Consider the following 22,511-nt stretch of genomic DNA (forward strand, 5'->3'; position numbering starts at 1 on the left):
TTGCCCATTCAATGCATAGCCTCTTGGTTCAACAATAGGTATAACTGGGAGTTGGATTAACAAATCATTTATGAAAATGAAATGCTGGCTAGAAAGGCTGCCTCACCTCTGCTTGAGGGTGATTTGAATGAGTACCCTCAGGCAGAGTCCTGGCCTTCCTCAGGTAGTAATTTTGGTACTGTTTGAATTTTAGCCTAGACAATGTCAAAAGTGCATACAAAAGTACACCTTGGGCACTAAAAACAAACAACACCATAAATAACAACAAAATCCTCAAAAACCCCAAACTCAAACTGCAAAACTCAAAAGAGGACTTAAAGAATGTCTAGCCTTGAAGAAAGTGGTTGCAAACAAACATTAGATAACTGTATGAAATGACCTGCTTTATAGTATACTAATCAGCAAAAAAGTTGGGCTATCAGCCCAAAATGGTTTTTAATAATTTGATCTATAACCCTTCTTTTCGGCAGGAATTATATAACAGGAACATATTTCTATTTGGGCTGCTTGTATCTCAAGATAATAAAGCAATGTCATTTGCACCTTTCTATTAGCTACTGCAAGAGGGCATGCATCCAATTCAATCAAAAGCATTAAGCAATAAATTAAAAAGAAAGGCAGGGTGTGGGTGGGTGTGGGAGGGGGAAGAATATGAGGTGGTCCATAAAGAGAATGTTCATAGTCCAATGCATGCAGGAGCTGGCTTGTACTGGGTTGTTAAATTTTCAGGAATTTTGTGAGCCACATGACATCAGGTTGGTAGTTGAAGCTGGCGTATTTATACCACAGAAATAGGCAACTACAACAAACGGTTGCACCCAAGAGCCTGTTGTTAAACATTTACTAGGATACCATTGATTCATGCTGATTGTTATTCTGAAAGTGACAGTAGTGCAGGTTCTATATTAGCTTCACTAGCTGGGATGTATAATTTTTTCTAGTAATTTAGCATATAAATGATCAAAAGCCAAGATATTTAATAGGAAACACCAAACTTACAATATTTTTAACAGACTCTCTCACAAGGTGGTAAAGAATATAACAGTGGTCAGTCATGAAATAGCCATAACTAAAGCTTGCTTGACTTCATATGTAAAAATGGCTTAATAAACCTGGGATTACAAATGACCAATTATACACTAGCACAACGAACAGGAAACGGGGAAAATAAAGACTCCCCCTGCCCCCATTTCACATATTATGCATATTTGAAAAATGAATTCTTGATTAATATGTTCCAATTTTAAAGTTTGAGAATAAACTTCCCAATCTTCTCAGAGCCTTCAATGAGGTATGTTTAATAAAATCCTGGGCTAACCAACCCAGAAAGTACAGGAGATATTTGAATAGAAAAGCTTGAAAGCCACATCTAAGAAGCTTCTATTCAAGTCTGAAAAGCACACTCAATGATTCTAAGTGAGGGGCAAAAAAGAATAAAACAGGATAGAAAAAAAGGTAACTCTCTTTGCTTGAGAAGCTAATAAGATTTTAAGAGTATCTTAGAAAACTTAATTATTTAGCAAGTCCAAAGATTAACTTGTCACAACTAGGACCTTTAAATGTCAGGAATCATTAAAATATTCCTTAGTATAATAATTTGTATCAAACTACCTCTGGCAAATAGAGATCATAAACTATGTATACACGTTTCTCTGTGCTTACTTGGGAAACTATGTTCTGAATGAGTATTTAAAAGAGCCCATGACAAATGACCTTAAGTGTTTTGCTTCTTTTAGATGCAAAGGCGCCAATATTCTGACATAACGTAAAAAACACTTACCTGCACCAATTTCTGTAAACCATGAAGACGCAGAGTTCAAATTGATTGTCTCAAATTGAACTACCTGATTTGATTCAGTGCCCTTGCTAATAGCCACACAGACCATAGGGTATTCCTGTTCTGGTATCACCAGCATTTCAAAAACATTCAAAGGGCTTGGCAAAGGAAAATCAAAGTGCTGAAAACGATAAACAACAGAAGTATAATTTAGAAACAATCTCCCCATTCGTAGTGTTGTTGAATAAAGTCAGTGGAAAGGCTTCCATATTCTTGATTTATCTAATTCTAAAAAGGACTACCTGTATAGTAAGAATGAATGTTCTATAAAAACTGCATCTTAGAGAATTGGCCATATGGATTTTTATGGCTAGGATGGTTCTGGAAGTTTATTAAGTAACATAATTTAAAGAGAAAATCTTAAGAACACAAAACACCCCAAATCAAATAAACAACTATAAATAACTACAAATGTGCTGACCCTAGATAGCAGTAAAGGTATCTTTTAATTTTAGCTTCAGTTATACACTAGTGTGTTTGTTCTAAAAAAGAAAAATGTAAACAAGGTAATATATACCTTTATCAACATGAATTTCTGCATTGGCTCATACCACTGAAGTAAAACAATTCCAGACTGTAAAGCTCCACAGAGGTATTTATGTCCTGTGTAAGGATTTCTGACTAGAAAGAAACAAAGAAAACCAGACACACACAAAACAGTTAACACCTTTATATGAAAACATAATTTAGCTAAAAGCAGCAACTGAGCTATACTCACCTAAAAGCTAACTTAACTTTCTTTATAAAGGCAGTGCTGATTCAAGAGAAAAAACAATGAAATGTGACCTGATATCAATACCAAAATACAGATGGAAGAAGAAACTATTTTAAGTAATTATTTAGCTGATAAAGGAAAATTATTGTTTCTGTTAACCAGGATGACAAGAGTGGGCACAAAGTATAAAAAGATAATATCTTTTTCTTTTAGTTTTGTTACTCTTTCCTTTTCACTTTATCTCAATTTTAAATTATATGTATTAACTTCCAAACACCTTTACTATACTAGGTTCTTGAACATAGGAACTTTTTACAAGATCAATATGTTAAGCACTAAAACACCTAAACTACTCACAACCTGAAAAGCTGCTTCTTAAGTAAATTGACTAACAGAGTGAATTCTTCTTACAAGAAGGTCTAGGAGGCAACTGAAATGCATGATCTCACTTTTCTTATAGTAGTTTACAGATATGTACTTAAAACAAGATGAAAACAACTAATTCATCTTGGATGTATGTATTACTTCATCTTAATGTAACTTTCTTGAGTCAAACCTACAAAAATTCACATTGGTGTTTCCTTCTTAATTTGATTCCCATCAACAATAACATATATTGATTATAAAAGCAGTTACTTGCATTAAGCTCTACAGTATTACTTATGAGTTTACATCCTGGACTGTAAGCTTCTAGACCTTTTTTGGGTCACAGATCTTGGGAATCTGATAACAGATATGGACATGATTCTCCCTAGAAAAATGCTCACAAAATGTGCTTATATTTGTAGCACATTTGTGGTCAAATGTTTTTGTTCTAGAGAGTATGGTCTTTAATGTGGAACTATTATGGAGCATAAAGATCAATGGGTAAACTCATTGATCAAACAAAAGAATAAACAGGAAGTTAGCAGCCTAAGATGTGAAGTCACTAGACCCGGATCTAACTCCAAATTCTGTTACTTATTAGCGACATAATCAGCATCATGTAGTTGTGTAAGGGTTAGGTGAGATAATAAAAGATGTTAAAAATTCTAACCATTTGGTTTGACAAATAGCATTTACTCACCTATGCAACATTTGTGGCAGCCTTTTGTATCAGGAATCTTTGTTGTTAAAGCAAACTTTCTGAAAAGTTAAGACAATAAATATAAATGTACTTTACTGCAGTGGTTGTCATACAGTGATTTGTGAATCAGTTGCAAAAAAATCATACAGAAAAGAGCTTTAAAAAAACTGTTGTGGACTCTGACTTGAGAGAGATTTTATAGGACTGGAGTACGACCTAAGAATCTGTATTATAAAACTTCCACAGCTGATTCTCATGAACAAATTCGGGAAATATTGATCTTTTGCATTCTAGATGACATGCATTTTAGTGTAAAATATATATCTTTGAAAATTAAGAAAAAGGAAGTTTTTACTGGGCAAGGAATGCTAGCTGTTTTAAAAATAAATAATAATTCCCCACAGTCTCAAGAATCAAAATGACATTTTGTACCTTGGTAGAATGCGGTCTGGAAACCGATGAGTTTGAATATGGGCAGCTAATCCTGGTTTTTTGGCTTGTTCAAACAAAGCTATAAGATTATGAGAGTAGAGTTGAAAGGTTTTTCCTATAAAAGAAAAACATGCTACTTTTACTAAAATCATTTACAGCAGAGAAATACAATTTTCAAATAAAAGAAAACATAATTACCTTCTAAAATGAGGAGTAATGTCCAAAAAGCCAAGCAAAATAGGAAAACATAAAAAACAAAACAAAAACCCTCAGTTAATATCATTTTGAAAGATAATAATAGGTAAAATGATTTTTTAAGTTTTGTTAGGTATATTGTGACTAATAAGTGATCTGGTCAGAATATATGTAAACCTTAAGGAAGCCAGCATAGAAAAAATTGATAAACATTGTTGTATAAAAACTTAGGTTATGGACTGAGTCATAATTATGCACATGTGATTATCTTAGTACAAAATGGAAAATTCTACAAAACTGTATTATTGTTATCTTTCTGAGACAGACCTATATATCATTAATTTATCAATTACCTTGGATTAACACTGATTGTGAATAAAGTCTTAAATATGACAAATTGAAATATTAAGAAAGGTAAAGCAAACCAATATTATAATCCACAATAAAAGAAAAACAGGGTCATAACTCCATATAATCAAACACATAGCAGGAGAGGAGATAAACATTTTCTTCCAATTCCTCATTATATATGGTATGGTAATATAACAACACAAAGTAATATTTATCCTTTTATTATTAAAAAACATAAAAATATATTTAGTATTATCCTTAACAAAATTCTCTGTATTTTCTCAGAATAGAAATATTCTGCCTAACACTATACCAATCTCCCTCTCTCCATTTCCCCTATAAACATAGCTAGGCAGCTAAACATGCATGTACATACATGTGAACGAATTCTCCTACTGACCTCTACTACCTATTTTCTTTCAGTTTTATAAGTAATTTTAACTAGAGTACAGAAAGGCTGATTTTTCCATGCTTTCCCACAGCTATTTTATAAATATAGAAGAGGTACCCTGTGTAATTTTTAAGCTTATTTCCAAAGACAAGTATAAGTAGAGAGAAAACAGTAAGAGTTAGAGAAAAGTAATTTTATATGTATACAGTCTTGTATTGTTATTTCAAACAGAATTGGGTTTAAGTTTATTTTCATAATAGTAATACAATATATTAATATTTGCTAAACACAAGTAAAAAAGATTTGGGGGAATTATAATTAAAATCAAGGAGATTAAATACATTTTTGAGGAACACCGCTTTTTAGAAGTCATCTATGTACAATTAAATAATATGTTCTTCAAAAACAATGTCATTAACTCAAATACACAGATTCCTGCAGAATCCATATTAGAGAGAAATAATAACTAACTATCTTGTGCTCTACTACCAGAAAGCAATCAATAAACCTCTAGGTAGCCATTTAAATCTAAAATGTAAGAAAATATGTCAGTAGGTAAGAATTTAAAAAGCCAAAAATAACACCCACCTACTCATCCCTAACAACAACCAAAAAAGAAAGACACACACAAAAAAATTAGAATAAGTTGCTCTGGAATCGACTTGTTTAGAAAACTTTAAAGCATAATTCCAAGATTGTTAATATGTGGTCCAGAACAACATGAATTCCACCAGCAAACATCTGTATAAGACTTCGCAGTTTACTAAGCATTTTGGATATCATCTCATTTAACCCTCACAACAACCTCATATTGCTGTTATTGTTAAACCATCATCCCCATTTTATAATTAAGACAGGCTGAGAGAGGGTGACTTGCTCAAGATCACAGAGAAAGGAAACAGCGAGATCCTCTGCTTCTTTCCCTTAAACTGTTAATTTTCAAAAATGACAGGCAGGAGTGGTGATAGTGATGTGAAAGAGGCTGACTGGAAGTGAATGGCCTCAGGCAATAATCACTATTCTATCTTTAAGGTGTTTAGATGCTGGGTGCATTTGAGATGTGCTACCCCAACTGAAGTTAGGATTCCTTCTCAAAGTTTCTTCCCATTTTAAGTGGATAGAAAACATCTGCATGTCCCAATTACAATGGACATTTTTAAATAGTGTATATTAAAATTACATTTTTCTGCATCATCACACACGTACCTGATAATGACATTAAAGTATTATTGATAACATACAGCCAAGTACACTTCCGTGGAAATAACTAAAGGAAAAAGAAGATGATAATTAAAGCTCTCTAATTTTCATTTTTCTTACCTCTTAAACTCTAAATTCCAACATTCGGAAATAGTATAAAAATAATTATTTTCTATCTTTCAGTAAATTACCAAAACCTTAGGGGAAAAAAATCTTTCAACATGAACATGTAAAGAGTACAATTTCATCTCTATAAATATTTAAATCACAAAAATTAAAATTGTGGCCCACATAAATTTATTTAAAATTAAGACACCTCTTTTAGTACAAACTAATTTCTTGAGTTAAAACTCCTAATTACCTGTTCCATCGTTGCCTCATGTAGTTCATTGAGATTCAATGTATAAATACCATCTTCAGTTCCAAAAATAATGTACTGATCTAAAATAGTTGAGATAAATTATAAGAATTACTATCATTTGTGAAATCATTCACTAAAATAATGGCTATATGTTGTAATAGTATTAAGAGCTAGATAGCCACCCACCATCCAAAGTAAAATTATTTTCTAGAATTCATACTACATTCTTTACTTCTTTTCCCAATTCCCTTATTTTTTAAAAGTAGATATATTCTATGTTAGAGTAACTCACCCTGACTTTATCTTTCTATATAATCCTTCTTCTCAACATAATTTTCATATTTTAAGTTTTTTTATTGTAGTTATGAATTTTTTGCAAGATACCTCGAATACTCTTTGACTAAGGAAACTATAAATTAAATATAAAGTATAAATCATGACACACAAGAAACAATGAGCACAACTAGTATCCAGATCCTTATTTCTGAATACTATTTTCCAATAAAAAAGAACTGAACTGTTTGGAGAAAAGACTGATTCCAATTCTGGGGCAAGGAAAGTATAAGATGAGGCTACAAGTCTTGTGTGTCATAAAGTAAGCAAGTGCTAAAAAAAATTATGAGGACATTTCAAACAAAAGAACAAAGGAGTTCTCACTGCTCAAAAATTCTGGGACAATTTAAGGGTGAAAATAATAGTGATCATATCTCACTGAGTAAAATAAGAATTCATACGTTCAAATTGGTATAAATACATCAATGAATAAATGGGAAATAAGGGAAATTGTCAATGGATGTCAATGAATTGTCAATGGATGCTAAAGCTAGTGGGTGAAAGTCTGATGAGCAAGAGGATAAATATCAATTTATTTATATTTATTTATATTTATCAACATATTCTCAATGTATCTCCACATTAATTACTTATTAATTAGAAAGGAAAAAAATAGTATAAGGGGCAGAGGAGTCTGTCTCCAACTTATTTTCAATACTCAGAAAACAATGCATAAAGACAGAAAATGGTAAAACAAATGGGGCAAAATAGAAAAATTTTCTGAGCATATAAGAGTTTCTTTGGATATTTTAAAAAAACTTTTCAGTAAGTTTGAAATTATACCAAATAAAAAGAGTTTCTTTGGATATTTTAAAAAAACTTTTCAGTAAGTTTGAAATTATACCAAATAAAAAGTTACAAACAAAAAAACCCATTTCCTTACTGTTAAAAATATTTTTTTCTCTGTTATACTTTCTACTAGTGGCATTTAAAGCAGTTCATGTATGAACTGTCTTTATTACTGTATGAAAGCAAAAACAAACATTTCCTGATCTCTCTATTGCCTAACCTCTATTTGCCAATTGCCAGACTCACATAGGCTCGTTCCTTCCTTGCAACAAGGTGAGTGTTAAGAATATTTATGTTGGGCTGGCTGGTTAGCTCAGTGGGTTAGAGTGTGGTGCTTGCTGATAACACCAAGGTCCAGGGTTTGATCCCTGTACTGGCCAGCCACCAAAAAAAAAGAAAAAAAAAAAAGAATATTCATTTTACAAATGATCACGCTGAAAATTAGCCATGTTACATTTGTTTTCCAAGTCACATGGTAACGACAGAGCTGGAATTCAAACGCAGAACCATTGATTTAAAAGTTTTGCTTCTATATAGCATGCTTCCTTACTTAAAAAATATAGTCTAAATTTTAAAAAATAAATTGTTTTGACATTATTTCAGACTTACAGAAAAGTTGTAATAGTACAAATAATTCTTGAATAACCTTAACACAGATTCCACTAGAGGTGGAACACTTACTACTTTTGCTTGTTCCTTCTCTCTCTCCATTCATACAATTTGTTTTCTGAACTGCTTAAGATAAGTTATGAGCATGAGGCCTGATTACTCCTAAATACTTCAGTGTACATTTCTTAAAAAAAAAATGTCTTATATAACCACAGGACACTAACCCTGAAATACTATTGTCTAATCTATAGACTTTACTGATTGAGATTAAAAATTGTTCCAGTAACATCCATTTATTAGTAAAAAAAAATTCCAAATTAAGAATGCAGTCATATCTCTTCAGACTCCTTTAATCAAGAATAGTTTCTATACACTTACTCTTAAAGTTTAATGCCTTTAAACTAAAACCTTACTTACCTATTTAAGCTGTTGCAGGTTCCTATACCATTTAGTCTCTAACATTATAATTTTAAAGTAAACAACCTCAGTTCACAGATCATAAAGACCTTTACCCATAATAAATATTTTATTGAAGATGTATATAAAATCGGACATTTTACCTTTTGTATCAGGATGTATCCAAGATGTTGCACAATTAATTTTTAAAGGGCAGCCATCAAAAACTTTTGAAAAACACGCTCCCATCTTATTTATAAAGAAAGAAATGTTGAGGTATTTGATTAGATTATTTTATGTACTTTCAGGAAATAGCTAAGATCATTATGAAATGCCAAACTTACTCTTATTTACATATACTTGGTTTTTATCCCCCTCAAAATTCATATTTTGACATACTTTAACCCATTCTACCAAGAGAGTCTCATATTCTTTCCTTTTAGTAATCCACTAATTTAGGGCAAAATATCAAATTTTTCAAAACCTCTAACCACATGAATGATATAGTCTAGGAATTTTAAGTTACTACTTTTTTGGAAGGAATAACAATTATTAATGTGAAACAGTGGATGATTTTATTAAGTACTATTACAGTGAATATAACTGCAGTATAACTACAGACAAAAGGCTAATACTTATAATAATATATATTAAACTTTTACTAAGTAAAAAAGTGTAGTTTATAAAGCATTCCATTCACATGACTGGTGAAACCACCTCGCAGATAGGTTCAACTGAAGGGCCAGAGAAAAAGTGTTAACATAAGCTTCCCTGTTCCTTTTCATTTTATTTAGTCCAATGTAAAAATGGCTTCAGGGGTAGAAAGATATTAAACCCACATAATGAAAGGAACACAGTATTACTAATAACATCACATTAAAATTAAATTCACCATTGCAGGCTAATCTGAGGACCCATCTGCTAGTATTTATAAAAAGTGAAAAACTGCAAATTCTAACCAACTCACTCAAATTAGTGTACATGATTTGATCCTTTGTATGTCCAAATGCATCTAATACCTTTGTATTTTAAGATATTCTTCCTTTCATTGGCTCAAGATACCTGACAGCCAATATACTGCTACTTCTAAAGAGATAAAAAGTGGCAAATAGTTCACATAAAAATATTCCTTACCAGTACTTTTGGGGTGGGTGGAAGGCCATTGATGGCTGGTTTCTGTGGGAAAAATAATTTTTAATACTGTAAGACCTTCTAAGCCTTAAAAAAAACTTCAGATACTTAGAAATTCAGTTATTTGAATTCTTGAATTTAACCGACTATAGCCCTTACATGATAAATATAGTATTAGTTACAACTAATTGCTAAATGCCTTTTATACCTACAGGGAAGTCTCGCTTGTCCTTTTTTCGTGGTAACTGTGGTGCTTGTGCTGATCCTTCTGTATTTTCAGTAATCAGTTTTGAAATACCATCACCATTTCCTAAAGAGAATCATGGTTAAAAGTTGAATGACCATACAAATAAATACTTTCTTTAAAAAATAATCTCCTTTTGTCCCCACTATTTGGGTAATCTACTGGAAAATTTTCCCTACTGTCAGATGAATTAATTTATTTTTGGTGCCTTTCTTTAGATTCTGTAGAGGTAGCAAGTAGCATTACATCTTTAGCACTGGTCTTTTTTTTTTTTTTTTTCTTTTTGGCAGCTGGCTGGTACAGGGATCTGAACCCTTGACCTTGGTGTTACAGCATCATGCTTTAACTAACTGAGCTGACCGGCTAGCCCCTAAGAGTGGTCTTAATTCATAAAAACAGCAAATGTCTTTCCATATTATGGGGAAAAATGAAATCTGACCTGTTGAAACTGATATTAAAGGCCTTTCATAATTGAACTTCAATCTACCTTTTAAATCCTATCTTCCAGAGCACTCTTTAAGAGCTCACATTTCTACTACACTAGCCTGTACTTCAAACACAATTCAGGTTTTCCCATTTCAGTGCATTTGTTCATTCTTTCCTACTTTCTAAGGATGCCTGTCAGCACTGATTCCACCTATGAAAGGCTCACTAAGCTCTTTAATACCCTGCAAGAGCCTACCTCCTCTATTCCCTATCCTTACCGCCCTCAGAAATCTTTGGTCTTCTATTACAAACAGGTAATTACTTAAGGAGACACTTATACAAGCTGGCTTTCCTAATGTTGTGTGTATATGGGTATAACTTCTGTTATGGACCCTGAACAAGGGATGGAACATGTATTTATCCTTACAGATCCTGTAATATTTAGTAAAGGATATATTCAGGTTGATGTGGACTGAATCTATTTATAGTCCATCCATGTGAAATAAGAGAATCCTCACAAAGCTTTAAATTGTAATAGTACTGACAAAAGAAAAAAGATATTCTTTAAAATAGAAACAAAATGGCTTTCTTTTCAGTTTTCACTTTATTTACCCAGGTCACAGTATCTACCTGTATGTACTCCAAGGCTGCTGATACTGCTAGCCATACCAATAGAGGAAGTCTCTGCTGCAGGACCACAATTTGGGCTACTCTGTCTTCTGAGAACTTGGGGAGCTCTGTTCTCTGAATCAGGGCAACGTTTTACGGTTAATGATTTTTCTTCATCTGTGAGGTTATCTTCAGGGTAACTGTTTATTCTTGGCTAGTGATAAGAAGACAAAAAAATATTTTTAAAAAATGGATTAAAAACAATAATGCAGTTATCACTAAGCATCAAAGATTGTAGTGGGAGCGGGATATAGATTTTTTCTTTCTGCTACATAGTCTAATTCATGGGCTAAGTAAGCAAAGGAAGCAAGAGCTGAGTTACTGTCCTGATACAACTATGAACTTGCCATGTGATTTTTAATATGCCCCAATCCAAAACTGATAAAGTTTTTATGAATTACAAAAACAATCCAAATACTTAATAACTAGAAACAAATAAGGAAAATGAGTTAATGAAGAATCACTCTACTGAAATATGAAATTGTAGTAATAAATAAAGATGATAAATGATGAACTCCTTATCTCCCTTCCATGCAGTTAAGTGTTTTCTCAAATGAGCAATAATCTATTTTTGCTTTTTTCTAATAGCTATTAAAAATATTGTATTTCTCATGAAATCTTCTTTACTGTATATTTTACATCTTCATCATATCCTCTGAAGAAAATTGTATTTATCTAAAATATATTTAAGATAATTTTAAACAAACTCAGTAAAATGACTTTTAAAATTATTTTACTATTTACAAAAGGATTTATTGTTTGAAATCCTTAAGTAGCTCACCTTAGGAGGCAGGGGAGGTGGTATTGCACGTTTTGAGGTTGACCTAATACAAGGAGAAAAATGCAATTTAGGTTGTGATTAAATAACAATAACATAAAACACAGGAACACTATTAAATGTGCATTAAAATCTGTTTATATACAGAGGATATAAAAGATAAAATAAAATAGATCATGATGAAGAGTATAAAACTATTAGAAAGACCTAAGACCTCACATGTCAGATTGTATTAGTATGACTACAAAATAGAGATTTTATAAAATGCATACAGAGTCTTTTTTACTTTACGATTATGCTTTGTTACATTTATTATGTAATAAAAATTAAATTAAACTTAACTAGTAAAAAACAGATTCAGAATTTTAGAGCTGGAACACAGATTCAAGAGAAAATATCATCAAACCCTTTGCTACTCAAAGTATGGTTCTCGGACCAGCAACACTGGCATCACCTGGCAACTTTTAAAAATAGACCCTTTAGATCTACTGAATCAGAATATGCATTTTAACATGATCTCCAGGTCACCAACAAGTACATCAAAGTTTGAGAAGCACTGATCTAGCCCACTGGTCCCCCATGCTCATCCACAGCCACTGCAATCAATTGGGAAGTTTTCAGGATTCTTAGATCCTGGTCCCAAAGACTGTATAGCAGGGGTTGGCAAACTTTTTCTGTAAAGGGCCAGACAGTAAACACTGTAGGCTCTGCAAAGCATAGAGTGATTGCAACTATGCAATTCTGCTGCTGTAGCATGAAAGCAGCCATAGACAATACATAAACTAATGAACACAGTTGTGTTCTAACAAACCTTTATTTATGGACACTGAAATTTGAATTTCATATAATTTTCACATGTAACAAAATATTATTCTTCTTTTGATTTTTTTCAATTATTGAAATATGTAAATACCATTCTTAGTTTATCAACTGTACAAAAAAAGGTAGTGGACCAGATTTGACCCGAAGGTCATCGTTTGCCAACCCCAGATGGATAGGCCTAATGTGGAGATCCAACAATCTGTATTTCCAAAGAGTTCCCTAGGCAATTGCAATGCACAATAAGTCAGGAACCCAGATCCCTCCTCCCTTAATTGTTGAGGGAAGACAAGTCTAGAATATGAACTAATTACATTGGAGAGATGGAACTGGGGCTTTCTGTTACAGTAATTTCTATTACAGTAATTTTTCTGATGATATCACATGACTCATCCTTCATTATATTATCATTACACATAGTATATTCTGATTAAAAACAAAAACAAAAACAAAACCCAAGAACTTTAATGATCAATACGTGACGCTTTTTGGTAATAAAAAAAAGTCAGAAACTTACATTGACAAAAGGCATAGTCCAACTTTTTTAAGAATGAAAATTAAAACTTATTACAATAAATCACTCCCCCTCAAAAATACTATTCTTAAGTATCAAGTAAAATATAGTTATTAAATTAGACAACAACTTACTTGCCAGTATTTGCACCATCAATAAAAGGATTCCACTGTAACAGAAAGTTTGGGTCTGATGATATTCCCTGTGAAGATAAAAAAATACAGTTAAATGTTACTTTATAACAGATATTAACCATTTTATTTAATTCAAGAAAATACTCTGGTGTCATGACTGTTAAGCATCTTGGCATTCAATCAATTTTTTAAACTCCAGCTAGATTTACTTTGTCATTTGACATATTTAGGTCAAGAATTGATTATCAGTTGACTTGAACTTAAGAAATTCCATAAACACGCTAAATATAATTTCAAATGTAACAAGTCCTCTTTACCAATATGCTAATATATTCCAAAGCAAAAGAGAAAAAATTTTTTGAATTATTTGCATCACTACTTCCTTAGCACAGAGAACTAAATATCATATTATTAAATTATCATTAATGTATTGGTGCTACTTTTTCCTATTAGCCTGGAAATTGAGGATTTATATAGCAACATATACAGTAAGAGTACTATTTCCAAATGTTAAGGATGAAGAGATCCATTAACAGAAGACAATTACTCTAAAAAGCATACTTTTACTAAAGCTTAAAAATAAAGTAGATGTTAAGGTAACTTCTATGCTGACTCTAATAATATCTTGCTTTATTTGTTACTTCTTTCCTTTTAGATAAGGAAAGGATTAACTAAATAAATAGTAATCTCTAAATAAGAGCAATGGTTAAAAAAAGAAGTTATATTAACAAATAACATACTTTTAAAAAATAGTAAAGCAATGCAAAAATGTAGTTTACTGCAAACCTAACAGAATTAATAAGAAAAAAGGTCCCGAGAGCTTAACGCTGAGTGTCAAATTCCATGTATTTAGTAACCTCATGTAAATCATTCCAAACACTCAGAAGGGTGAAAATGAATGGCTGAAATAGTGTACTAGGTTATACGCTAGTCAAAATACACTAATCACTAACTTTTCCGAACTTTAATGTGTAAAATACATTACCAAAATTAATGCTTAAAAGAATGCATTACTTTGTTCCCCTAGTCAAAGTACACCTAACTCAAAGGTTTCCCAAATTTTAATTTTTAATGCCACAATTCTTACCATTTCATCCCGTGCTTCTGTTTCTTTTCTCAGAGGAGGTTCAAATTGTAGCTTGTCGACTGCAAAATATATAACAGATATTTACAAACTCAGTGTCTTAAAGGGTTAACCTCAGAAATGTAATGAGAAGCTTGAGCATGGGGTGGGGGTGGGGTGGAGAGAAGACAGGAAAATAGAGATGATGAAAATCTCTTTTTTTTAATTACAATAGCACCTCTTTCTTTATGCTTATCAAAAGAAAATAAGTAACAATCTGAGACCTTCCTAACACATCTACTTAATTCTTGGTTGGAATAAGGAAATTAAACAGCACTTATTGTGTAAAAGGGATTTTTAAAAATTCATTAAAAGTAGATGACTTAGGCAAAAATTTAAGGATTTTCTCTATCTATGCTGCACACTCTGTTTTGATAACTAATTTAAGCTACAGCTTCATGGTAGGGAGGAGCAAAGAAAAATTACCTATAAATTATCTAAAAAGAACAAATGATTTCTGTCAATTAAATATTACAATGGTGTTCAAGAATCTAATATTATACTTTGCTAAATGGGTATTTTATTTGGCCTGGTCAGAATGACTTTAGCATTAGTCCAAATATTCAAAGAGTAACTTCTTTTATATGAAACATTCTAAAACAGAGAAAAGGATGGTTTATTGCCTACTCATAAAGTACATAGAATTTTAAAATTCTAAACTCTGTGACTAAAAGACCAAAGAAAAAGTCATTTTTATCACTCACACTTGCATCATAGAGATGCAAGATTCTTAATACAATCTTTACAAACAATATACATCTAAAAAGCACTTTCAAATAGAATTCAGTTGTCCTCATTCTTATCCAAACAAGATTCGTAAAAAACAATACAAGGTACTGACACAGTTCATCACATTAAACAAAAAGAATAAGTCATAAGATTTTCAATAAAAGATTGGAAGATATTTGATAAAACACAGTACTACTTAAAAAAAAATCTAAAATAAAATGCCCTTGGTCATTAGTGACTTATTTAACACAATTAAAAAAACATTTTAATTATTTTAATTCAAGAACTACTACTATAATTCATAAAGAACCACTTCACTCTTTTGAGGCAGAGATGAGCTAAAGTTTGTTCTGTCACAACTAGAAATACTGGCAAGCTGATCTAGAGATGCATTATAAAAGGTATAAATATGGAAATAAAATGCCACTTTTTAATAATAATTATATATATACAGCAAATTTAAAGACAAAAAATCCTAGAGAAAATGAGTTTCATAAATTTGGATTAAAGATACAGTGAAATATCAACTGCATCCCAATATACCAGTATCAGTGATTGAAAATAAAATGAGATTTCATTTATAATAGAATAAACATTTTAAGATGCTTTAAGATGTAAGAAAAGGTACTCTTAAAAAAAATCAAATTCCTTATGAATAGCCTACAATTACTGTAGCCATGACTTAACAGCACAGAATACTGGATCCGCCAATTTATATTCTGTGCAGTAGACTGGACCCCCAATTTGTTTTGTTTTGTTTTTTTTTTTAAAGAAAATCCTTATAGTACCTTTAGATACATCTTTGGCCCATGAAAATACAAAGATGGGGAGAGGCTTTCTATTATACATCCTCATTAATCTACAAAAGATGATGGTTCTGGCTATAACGAAGTGACAGGAATTGTACTTAACCCTTCTGCTATAAACAATCCTTCTGCTATAAACAACTACACAATGTACATGTAATACAAATATGCGTGCGCAGACCTGCCTGTAAACTATCTAAAGCAACTGTTGTGGGGCAATGGACAATGGAAATCACAAGGCTGTGATCTCTAAGAAGGGAAATACATGGAGGTAAGATCCACATTCAGCCTGGCTTTCTGCCTGGGGGCACTTTCCAAATTAGGGCACAAGGAAGTGGAGCCCAAGTGAGAATAGCAGTCTCACTGGGTGGAAGAAACAAAGATTGGAATGTGAGTCTGTTTAAGCAGTGGAATTTGAAGGACACAGTACTGGCAATAAGAAAGATGTACAGAGAAGGAACTCCAGTAATATGCAAAGGGGTCTTCTTAAATCATTGACTGAATATTAACAGCAAAGCAATACTATGAAAGATATGTCAAAAAACAGCTAACAGAGCACCCTGAGTTTCTGGAGATCCCATAGAAACAGGAAAGATATCTGAGTTTCTACCAGAGGAAAAACCTTCTGAATATAGAACGTGTCACAAGCCTTGAAAGAATCAAGTTGACCTACCAGTTAATTAACTCTTTAAAGAGGACAGCACTCTTGAAATAGAGGTTACGGTTGCTCAGTTGGTTAGAGCACGGTGCTGATAACACCAAGGTCCAGGGTTTGATCCCTGTACAAACCAGCACCCCCCCCCCCACCAAAAATTCAGATGTTCAATGCTGTGTTAATTAAATTGTCCAAGATACAAAAGACAAAACAAACAAACAAAAACAACTAGGTGTGAGAAAGCTGGAAAATAGGAACCTGAACCAGTTGGAAAAATATTAATAGAAATAGACCCAGAGATGACACAGACATTGAAATCAGCAGATAAGGACTTTAAAACAGCTATTATAAAAATATTCAAGAATTTAAGAGAAAAGATAGACACAATAAGTAAGCAGCCAAAAAATCTGAGTAGAGACATAGAAACTATATACAAGGGTACTTCAAAAAGTTCACGGAAAAATAGAATTAAAAGATATACAAATCTTTTCATGAACTTTTTGAAGACCCCTCATGTACATGTATGTATGCATTATATATATATATATACACACACACACACACACATATATACACACACATATATGTACATGACTGAAAGCCTAGATCTGAAAAATACCACATCTGAAATACTTGTAAAATTCACTGGATGGACTTAAGCAGACTGAACACTATAGAAAAACAGATCAATGAACCTGAAGTCAGGGTAACAGAAACAAAAACAAAAGAAACAAACTAAATTTATGTGTGGATATGGGGAGCAGGGAGGGAGAACAAAGCCTCAATAATCTGTGAAACACCACCAAGTGATCTAACATGTAATAGGGGTCCCTGAAGCAGAGGAGAGACACTGGGGCAGAAATTTTGGAGAAATAGCAGTCAACCATTTTCCAAATTTGATGAAACAAAACAAAAACCACAAAAGTTTCACACTGCAGTACTTTATCTTTTTTTTTTTTTTTTTTACTTTGAATTGATGTCATAGATTGTAACCTGTAAGGGCTGGCCGGTTAGCTCAGTTGATTAGAGTGTGGTGTTATAACACCAAGGTCAGGGGCTTGGATCCCCATACAACCACCAGGGCAAAAAACAAAAAGAAAAAAATACTGATGTAGAGGAACATATGGGTATATTATACTTCAGATAATTTTTCATAAATAGTTTTTCTGTCAACAAAGGCTTTATATTTGGCAGTTACATATCTACCTCTAGGTTGGATAAAGCTTGTCAAAAAACCTCAATTTAACAATGGCAAATAAATTCACAAAAAAACATTGCTTGAGTTTGTGCTTTCTACCTGGAAAAATCTCCAATTACCTCTTTAGAGATGTAAACACTCATTTCCCTGGACCTGTTGCTAAGGAGATTTGGAAGACAACACATCTTACTCAAAATCTCCATTGCCTTTATCACCCTCAGTCTTCAGGTAAGATAAAAAAGATTAATGAAATTTTCCAACTTAAGTTGAAAATTCTTAGACTTCCTCTGCCTTAAGTGTTCTGTTTTTTTCCTTTGCCTGAATGACAGTGAGGTCAATTCCCCTGGAGCCCATTAACTCTTTCTCAATGAACCAAAAACTTAGCAACTTACACATCTGGGAATACTGCCCCCAACTCCAGTTTCTACATTTATTACAGGCTAATAGTTGAGACTCACAATCATATAGTACACACAGTTTTATATTCAAACAGGTCCAAGAAGCATTTCCTCTAAAACAATCTTTATATGGCTTAAAATTCAGAGACTGTCACCTGCAAAACTGCCCTCCTAATTTAATAAACAGAATCTTGCCAGGTACTGTTAATAACGAACACAAACTGAGTCTGCTTCTCTGTGTCAGTGACTTAGATCTTCCAGGCAAGAACTGGATGATTCGTTTAATGAATATGATTTCATACAGCAAAATTTCTGAGTCTATGATTTTAGAGAGTGAGGTTTCTCAGTAAGAAAGCAGTATAACTCAGAGAGGGGGTCATTACATGAAACTTTACATATGCAAAATGTCCTTGGGAGAAACATTATTTCTTGTTGACTTTGGGTTTGGATTTGTTTCTGTCCTCCCAGCCTGATGAATGGCAAGGCAGATCTCTTTATTTTCTCAGTCTGATCCAGATATGGGAAAAATACAATAGCCAACTATCATAATAAAAAAGAACAGCAACAAGGTATAAATCTGTCTGTGGTGGCTGGGAGTAGGAACAGCATTAGTCCTAACAGATTTTAACAAATATTATAAAGATATAATAATCAAAAGTATGCTACTGGCACATGAATAGACATATTAATACAACAGAATAGAATTTGCAGAAATAGCCCTAAAATATATATGGGAATTTAGTACATAACAAAGATGGCATATCAAATCCATGAGTAGAAAGATTAAGTTTTTAAATAGCATTGAGACAAATGGATAGTCACCTGGAAAGAAAGTAAAGTTGAATGTGTATTTCATATCTTCTACCAAATACTTTATATCAAATATTCAATAAGATTTAAATATTTAAAAAATGAAACTGTAAAATAACAAGAATAGGAAAATCCTTCTGTAACTTTGGAATCAAGAATGCCTTGCTAAATATGACACAAAGCCCAAAAGCTATACTAGAAAAGATAGGTAAATTAAATTAATGGAGTACTATACAGCTTCATAAAATAAAGAATATAGCTTTTTGATTGAAATCAACTTTGCCACTTTTCTGTCTGGTATTCGAGGCCCACAGAGTTCATTTCAGACTGTATAAGAAGATAACGACATAAGAAGACATCAGCAACCTGGGGACTAAAAAGACACTAAATATTAAATTATTGGCTGAATTATGAAAAAGCCTGATTAAAAGAATAGATATGGGAAAGACATTCTAGCTCTCCAGTGACTTAGATTTCTAAAGTTGCATCCAGAAAGCCAGAAATACATGGGCTCAGAAAAACTCAGACCTAAACAAAATGCTCATCTGCAATAATTCTAATTAGCCCAAATATTCCCTATTATGGTTTACAATGTTATTTGTATTTTGTTAGTCATATATCTTATTCTACTCTAAATTACTTTAAATCTCTTGAAGCAAGTACGCATTTAAGTCAGTAAACCCATTACTAAAACTTCTTTCCAAATTTGTTGTTCTAAATTAATGTTGCTAAAGTGACAAATATTGATATAAATTTATGTCAATGATTAATTTATTAAGTAAAAAATCAAGCTCTTCCTTTAAATATTTGTTTTAAAAAAGAATCATTTTAGTGTTAATCTTACTAAAAAAACTTAAACCAACCCAAACATCCAACAATAGGGAACTGTCCAGCTACATCAACTAATGAAACAGATTGCAACCATTAAACATAGAAGTTATAAAAACTACGCTACTATATGGAAAATATTTCTATATTAAGTAAAATTTTATGTATAGTATAAATTAAGCCATGTAAAAATATACATGGAAAAACATGAAAGATATTCAGCAAAATATTAACTATGGGTTGGCTTGGGTGGTGAGCTTACGTGCAATGTTAATTTTCTATTTTTTCTTCCTGCAAATTTTCAGCAATAGGCATAATTACCTTTATAATTAGAAAATAAAACTATTTAAAAATTATAAGCCAATGGAATTCCACCAAGACCACAGAAGCGATACCTATTTCAGAAGTATCTAGTATATAGTATATAGCCTCAATTAGTCTGAGATTTTATTATTCCACAAAAAATACAAGAACACCCAGCTCAACCCTCCAAAACCACCAATGGAAAATGTATACCAAACACATACAATTAATTTCTGAAGCTGTCCGTTCAGCTCTGGCATTCCTGTTTGTAGATCTAATGGTATGACGAATAATTGCATGGGGCTGTGAATACAAGCATAACATACACACTTTAAAAAATTTCAAAAGGTCAAACTTTTTCTTTTTAAATAAATGATCACTTATTGATAAATATGATCATCTACTAATAATATATAGGGTAAACACAAAACAAATACAATGAACTCTAAGATACTTTAAAAGTTTATTCACTTATTCCATTTTTATACTCTATAAAATATTGAAGGGAATCAAAGAAAGTCATACACAAGTCTTGTCCTCAAAGAGCTTATAGTCTAGGAAGATATGATGCACAAATACTTACAAGATTTGAAAATGGTAAGTGCTATTCATTAAGATAAAAGGATTAATATCAAAGCCCAGAGGAGGGAGAAACTACTTCGACCTGAAGGAGTACAGAAGTTCTTCATGAAAGAGCTATTATCTCATCTGGGATCTTGAAGTACAAGTAGGCTTTGGATATGCAGCAATGTGGGAAAAGCATTTTATACAGCAGAAAGAACATGAACAAAGTGATGCCAGAAAGCAAAGTTAATTGTGGAGTGTTATAGGGAATGAGAGTTGGTTATTATTTGGCTGCAGTGAAGACTGGGTGAAGAGATGACAAAGCTGGAAAGACAGACTGGGATGAGCCAGATCATCAAAGGCTCTGAATGTCAGGTTAGAGCTCTCGACTTTATTTTCTTGACAAAAGGGATTTTTTTTGGAGATTTTACAGCCTGGGAGTGGCATCACCAGAGTCAGCTTTAATATTAATCTGCTAAGTACAGAAGAGAGTATGGAGCAGAGAAATATTGGATACAGGAAGACTGAGTAAGAATATTATAGTATGCCAAGTGAGATGCATACTACTTCCATCCCTTTGTATAAGTTCCTGCTCTTCTAAAACCAGGCCTTCAACTTGACCCATCTACCAAATTTCTGATGACTCACTCTCACTTCACTGATAGCTCTGAAAGTGGCTCATATGTTTTTTCTCTACTTCAAGATCCATCATCACACTAAGGGACTTTAAAGCCCAGCTGGATCCACTGTTCTGGAGTTAAGTGTTCTGATCTCATCTCTAAAGACATTTTCTAATACATCAATGCACTCTCCACTCCTAAGATCACATCCTGGACCCTGTCATCAACACTGATATTTGAATTCACACTCTACTCCAAATCTCTGATCCTTTGAACTTACTCTCTCACTTACTCCTATTATACTTGTTTAATGTTTCTGCTGGAATATCAAGTCCATTGATTCATTACTTTCTCACTCCATCAGCATCACTATCTTCCCTTTTCTCCCTATACAGTTTTCATCTGGAAGTCTATAATTTCAAGCAATCTCTTGCCAATATCCTAAATTCCCTTTGCCTCACTCCTTTAGTACACAAAATTTGGCACAGCGAAATGCCAACCATGGATGAACTCAGCTAGTTACTTTTGTGTTTACATATGGGATATCAACCACTGTTGTAGCAGAACACACTGAAAATTCATCGCACCTGAGCTCTCAACTTTGTCCACAAACACTTCTCTAGTCATTTAACCCATGCATATTCCTCAATTACTATTTCATACCTTCTTCACACTCTTCAAACATACCCATTTCCCTTCACACTTTCAGGAGATGACCTTGCCACTTCACAGAGAAAACAAAAATCACTAGTTACACTATCCACTATGCTCCTCTCTAATGCAAAAGAAGTGGTGTTACTTTATATAAGATCAAGTCCCTCATCATACTCTACAGTCTCTCCTTCCTTCTCAGGGACTTTGCCTGTCTTGCTTCTCTTGAATCTTCTATCTATTGGATTGTTTTCGTAAGCATTTAATCCTGTTCAAGCTTTTTTCCACCCACATTAAACAAACAAATAAATAAATCCCTCTCCAAGTCATTCTCCTCCAGCTACTTCTCCATCCTACCTCTCCTGTCACAACCAAATTTCATAAATGAATCACTATACTTATCTTCCAAACCAGTCAATCTAGCTTCCCCTCCATT

At 32.7% G+C, this 22,511-nt stretch overlaps 1 protein-coding gene across 1 annotated transcript in view; it reads right to left on the bottom strand.

Moving 5' to 3' along the window:
- The window catches only part of MAP4K5 (mitogen-activated protein kinase kinase kinase kinase 5), a 106,655-nt gene that overhangs the window by 11,438 nt on the left and 72,706 nt on the right, over positions 1-22,511 (bottom strand). The window contains exons 14-28 of the mRNA XM_063088839.1: positions 20,465-20,543; positions 14,478-14,536; positions 13,391-13,458; positions 11,927-11,969; positions 11,107-11,299; positions 10,019-10,116; positions 9,810-9,851; positions 8,840-8,924; positions 6,549-6,628; positions 6,194-6,254; positions 4,249-4,251; positions 4,051-4,165; positions 3,619-3,677; positions 2,355-2,458; positions 1,781-1,958 (exon numbers count right to left, since the gene is read on the bottom strand). Coding sequence (XP_062944909.1) covers positions 1,781-1,958; positions 2,355-2,458; positions 3,619-3,677; positions 4,051-4,165; positions 4,249-4,251; positions 6,194-6,254; positions 6,549-6,628; positions 8,840-8,924; positions 9,810-9,851; positions 10,019-10,116; positions 11,107-11,299; positions 11,927-11,969; positions 13,391-13,458; positions 14,478-14,536; positions 20,465-20,543 — 1,267 coding nt within the window. The remainder of the gene's footprint in view (positions 1-1,780; positions 1,959-2,354; positions 2,459-3,618; positions 3,678-4,050; positions 4,166-4,248; positions 4,252-6,193; positions 6,255-6,548; positions 6,629-8,839; positions 8,925-9,809; positions 9,852-10,018; positions 10,117-11,106; positions 11,300-11,926; positions 11,970-13,390; positions 13,459-14,477; positions 14,537-20,464; positions 20,544-22,511) is intronic.

Source organism: Cynocephalus volans, chromosome 3, assembly GCF_027409185.1.
Source record: "Cynocephalus volans isolate mCynVol1 chromosome 3, mCynVol1.pri, whole genome shotgun sequence".
Lineage (NCBI taxonomy): Eukaryota > Metazoa > Chordata > Mammalia > Dermoptera > Cynocephalidae > Cynocephalus > Cynocephalus volans.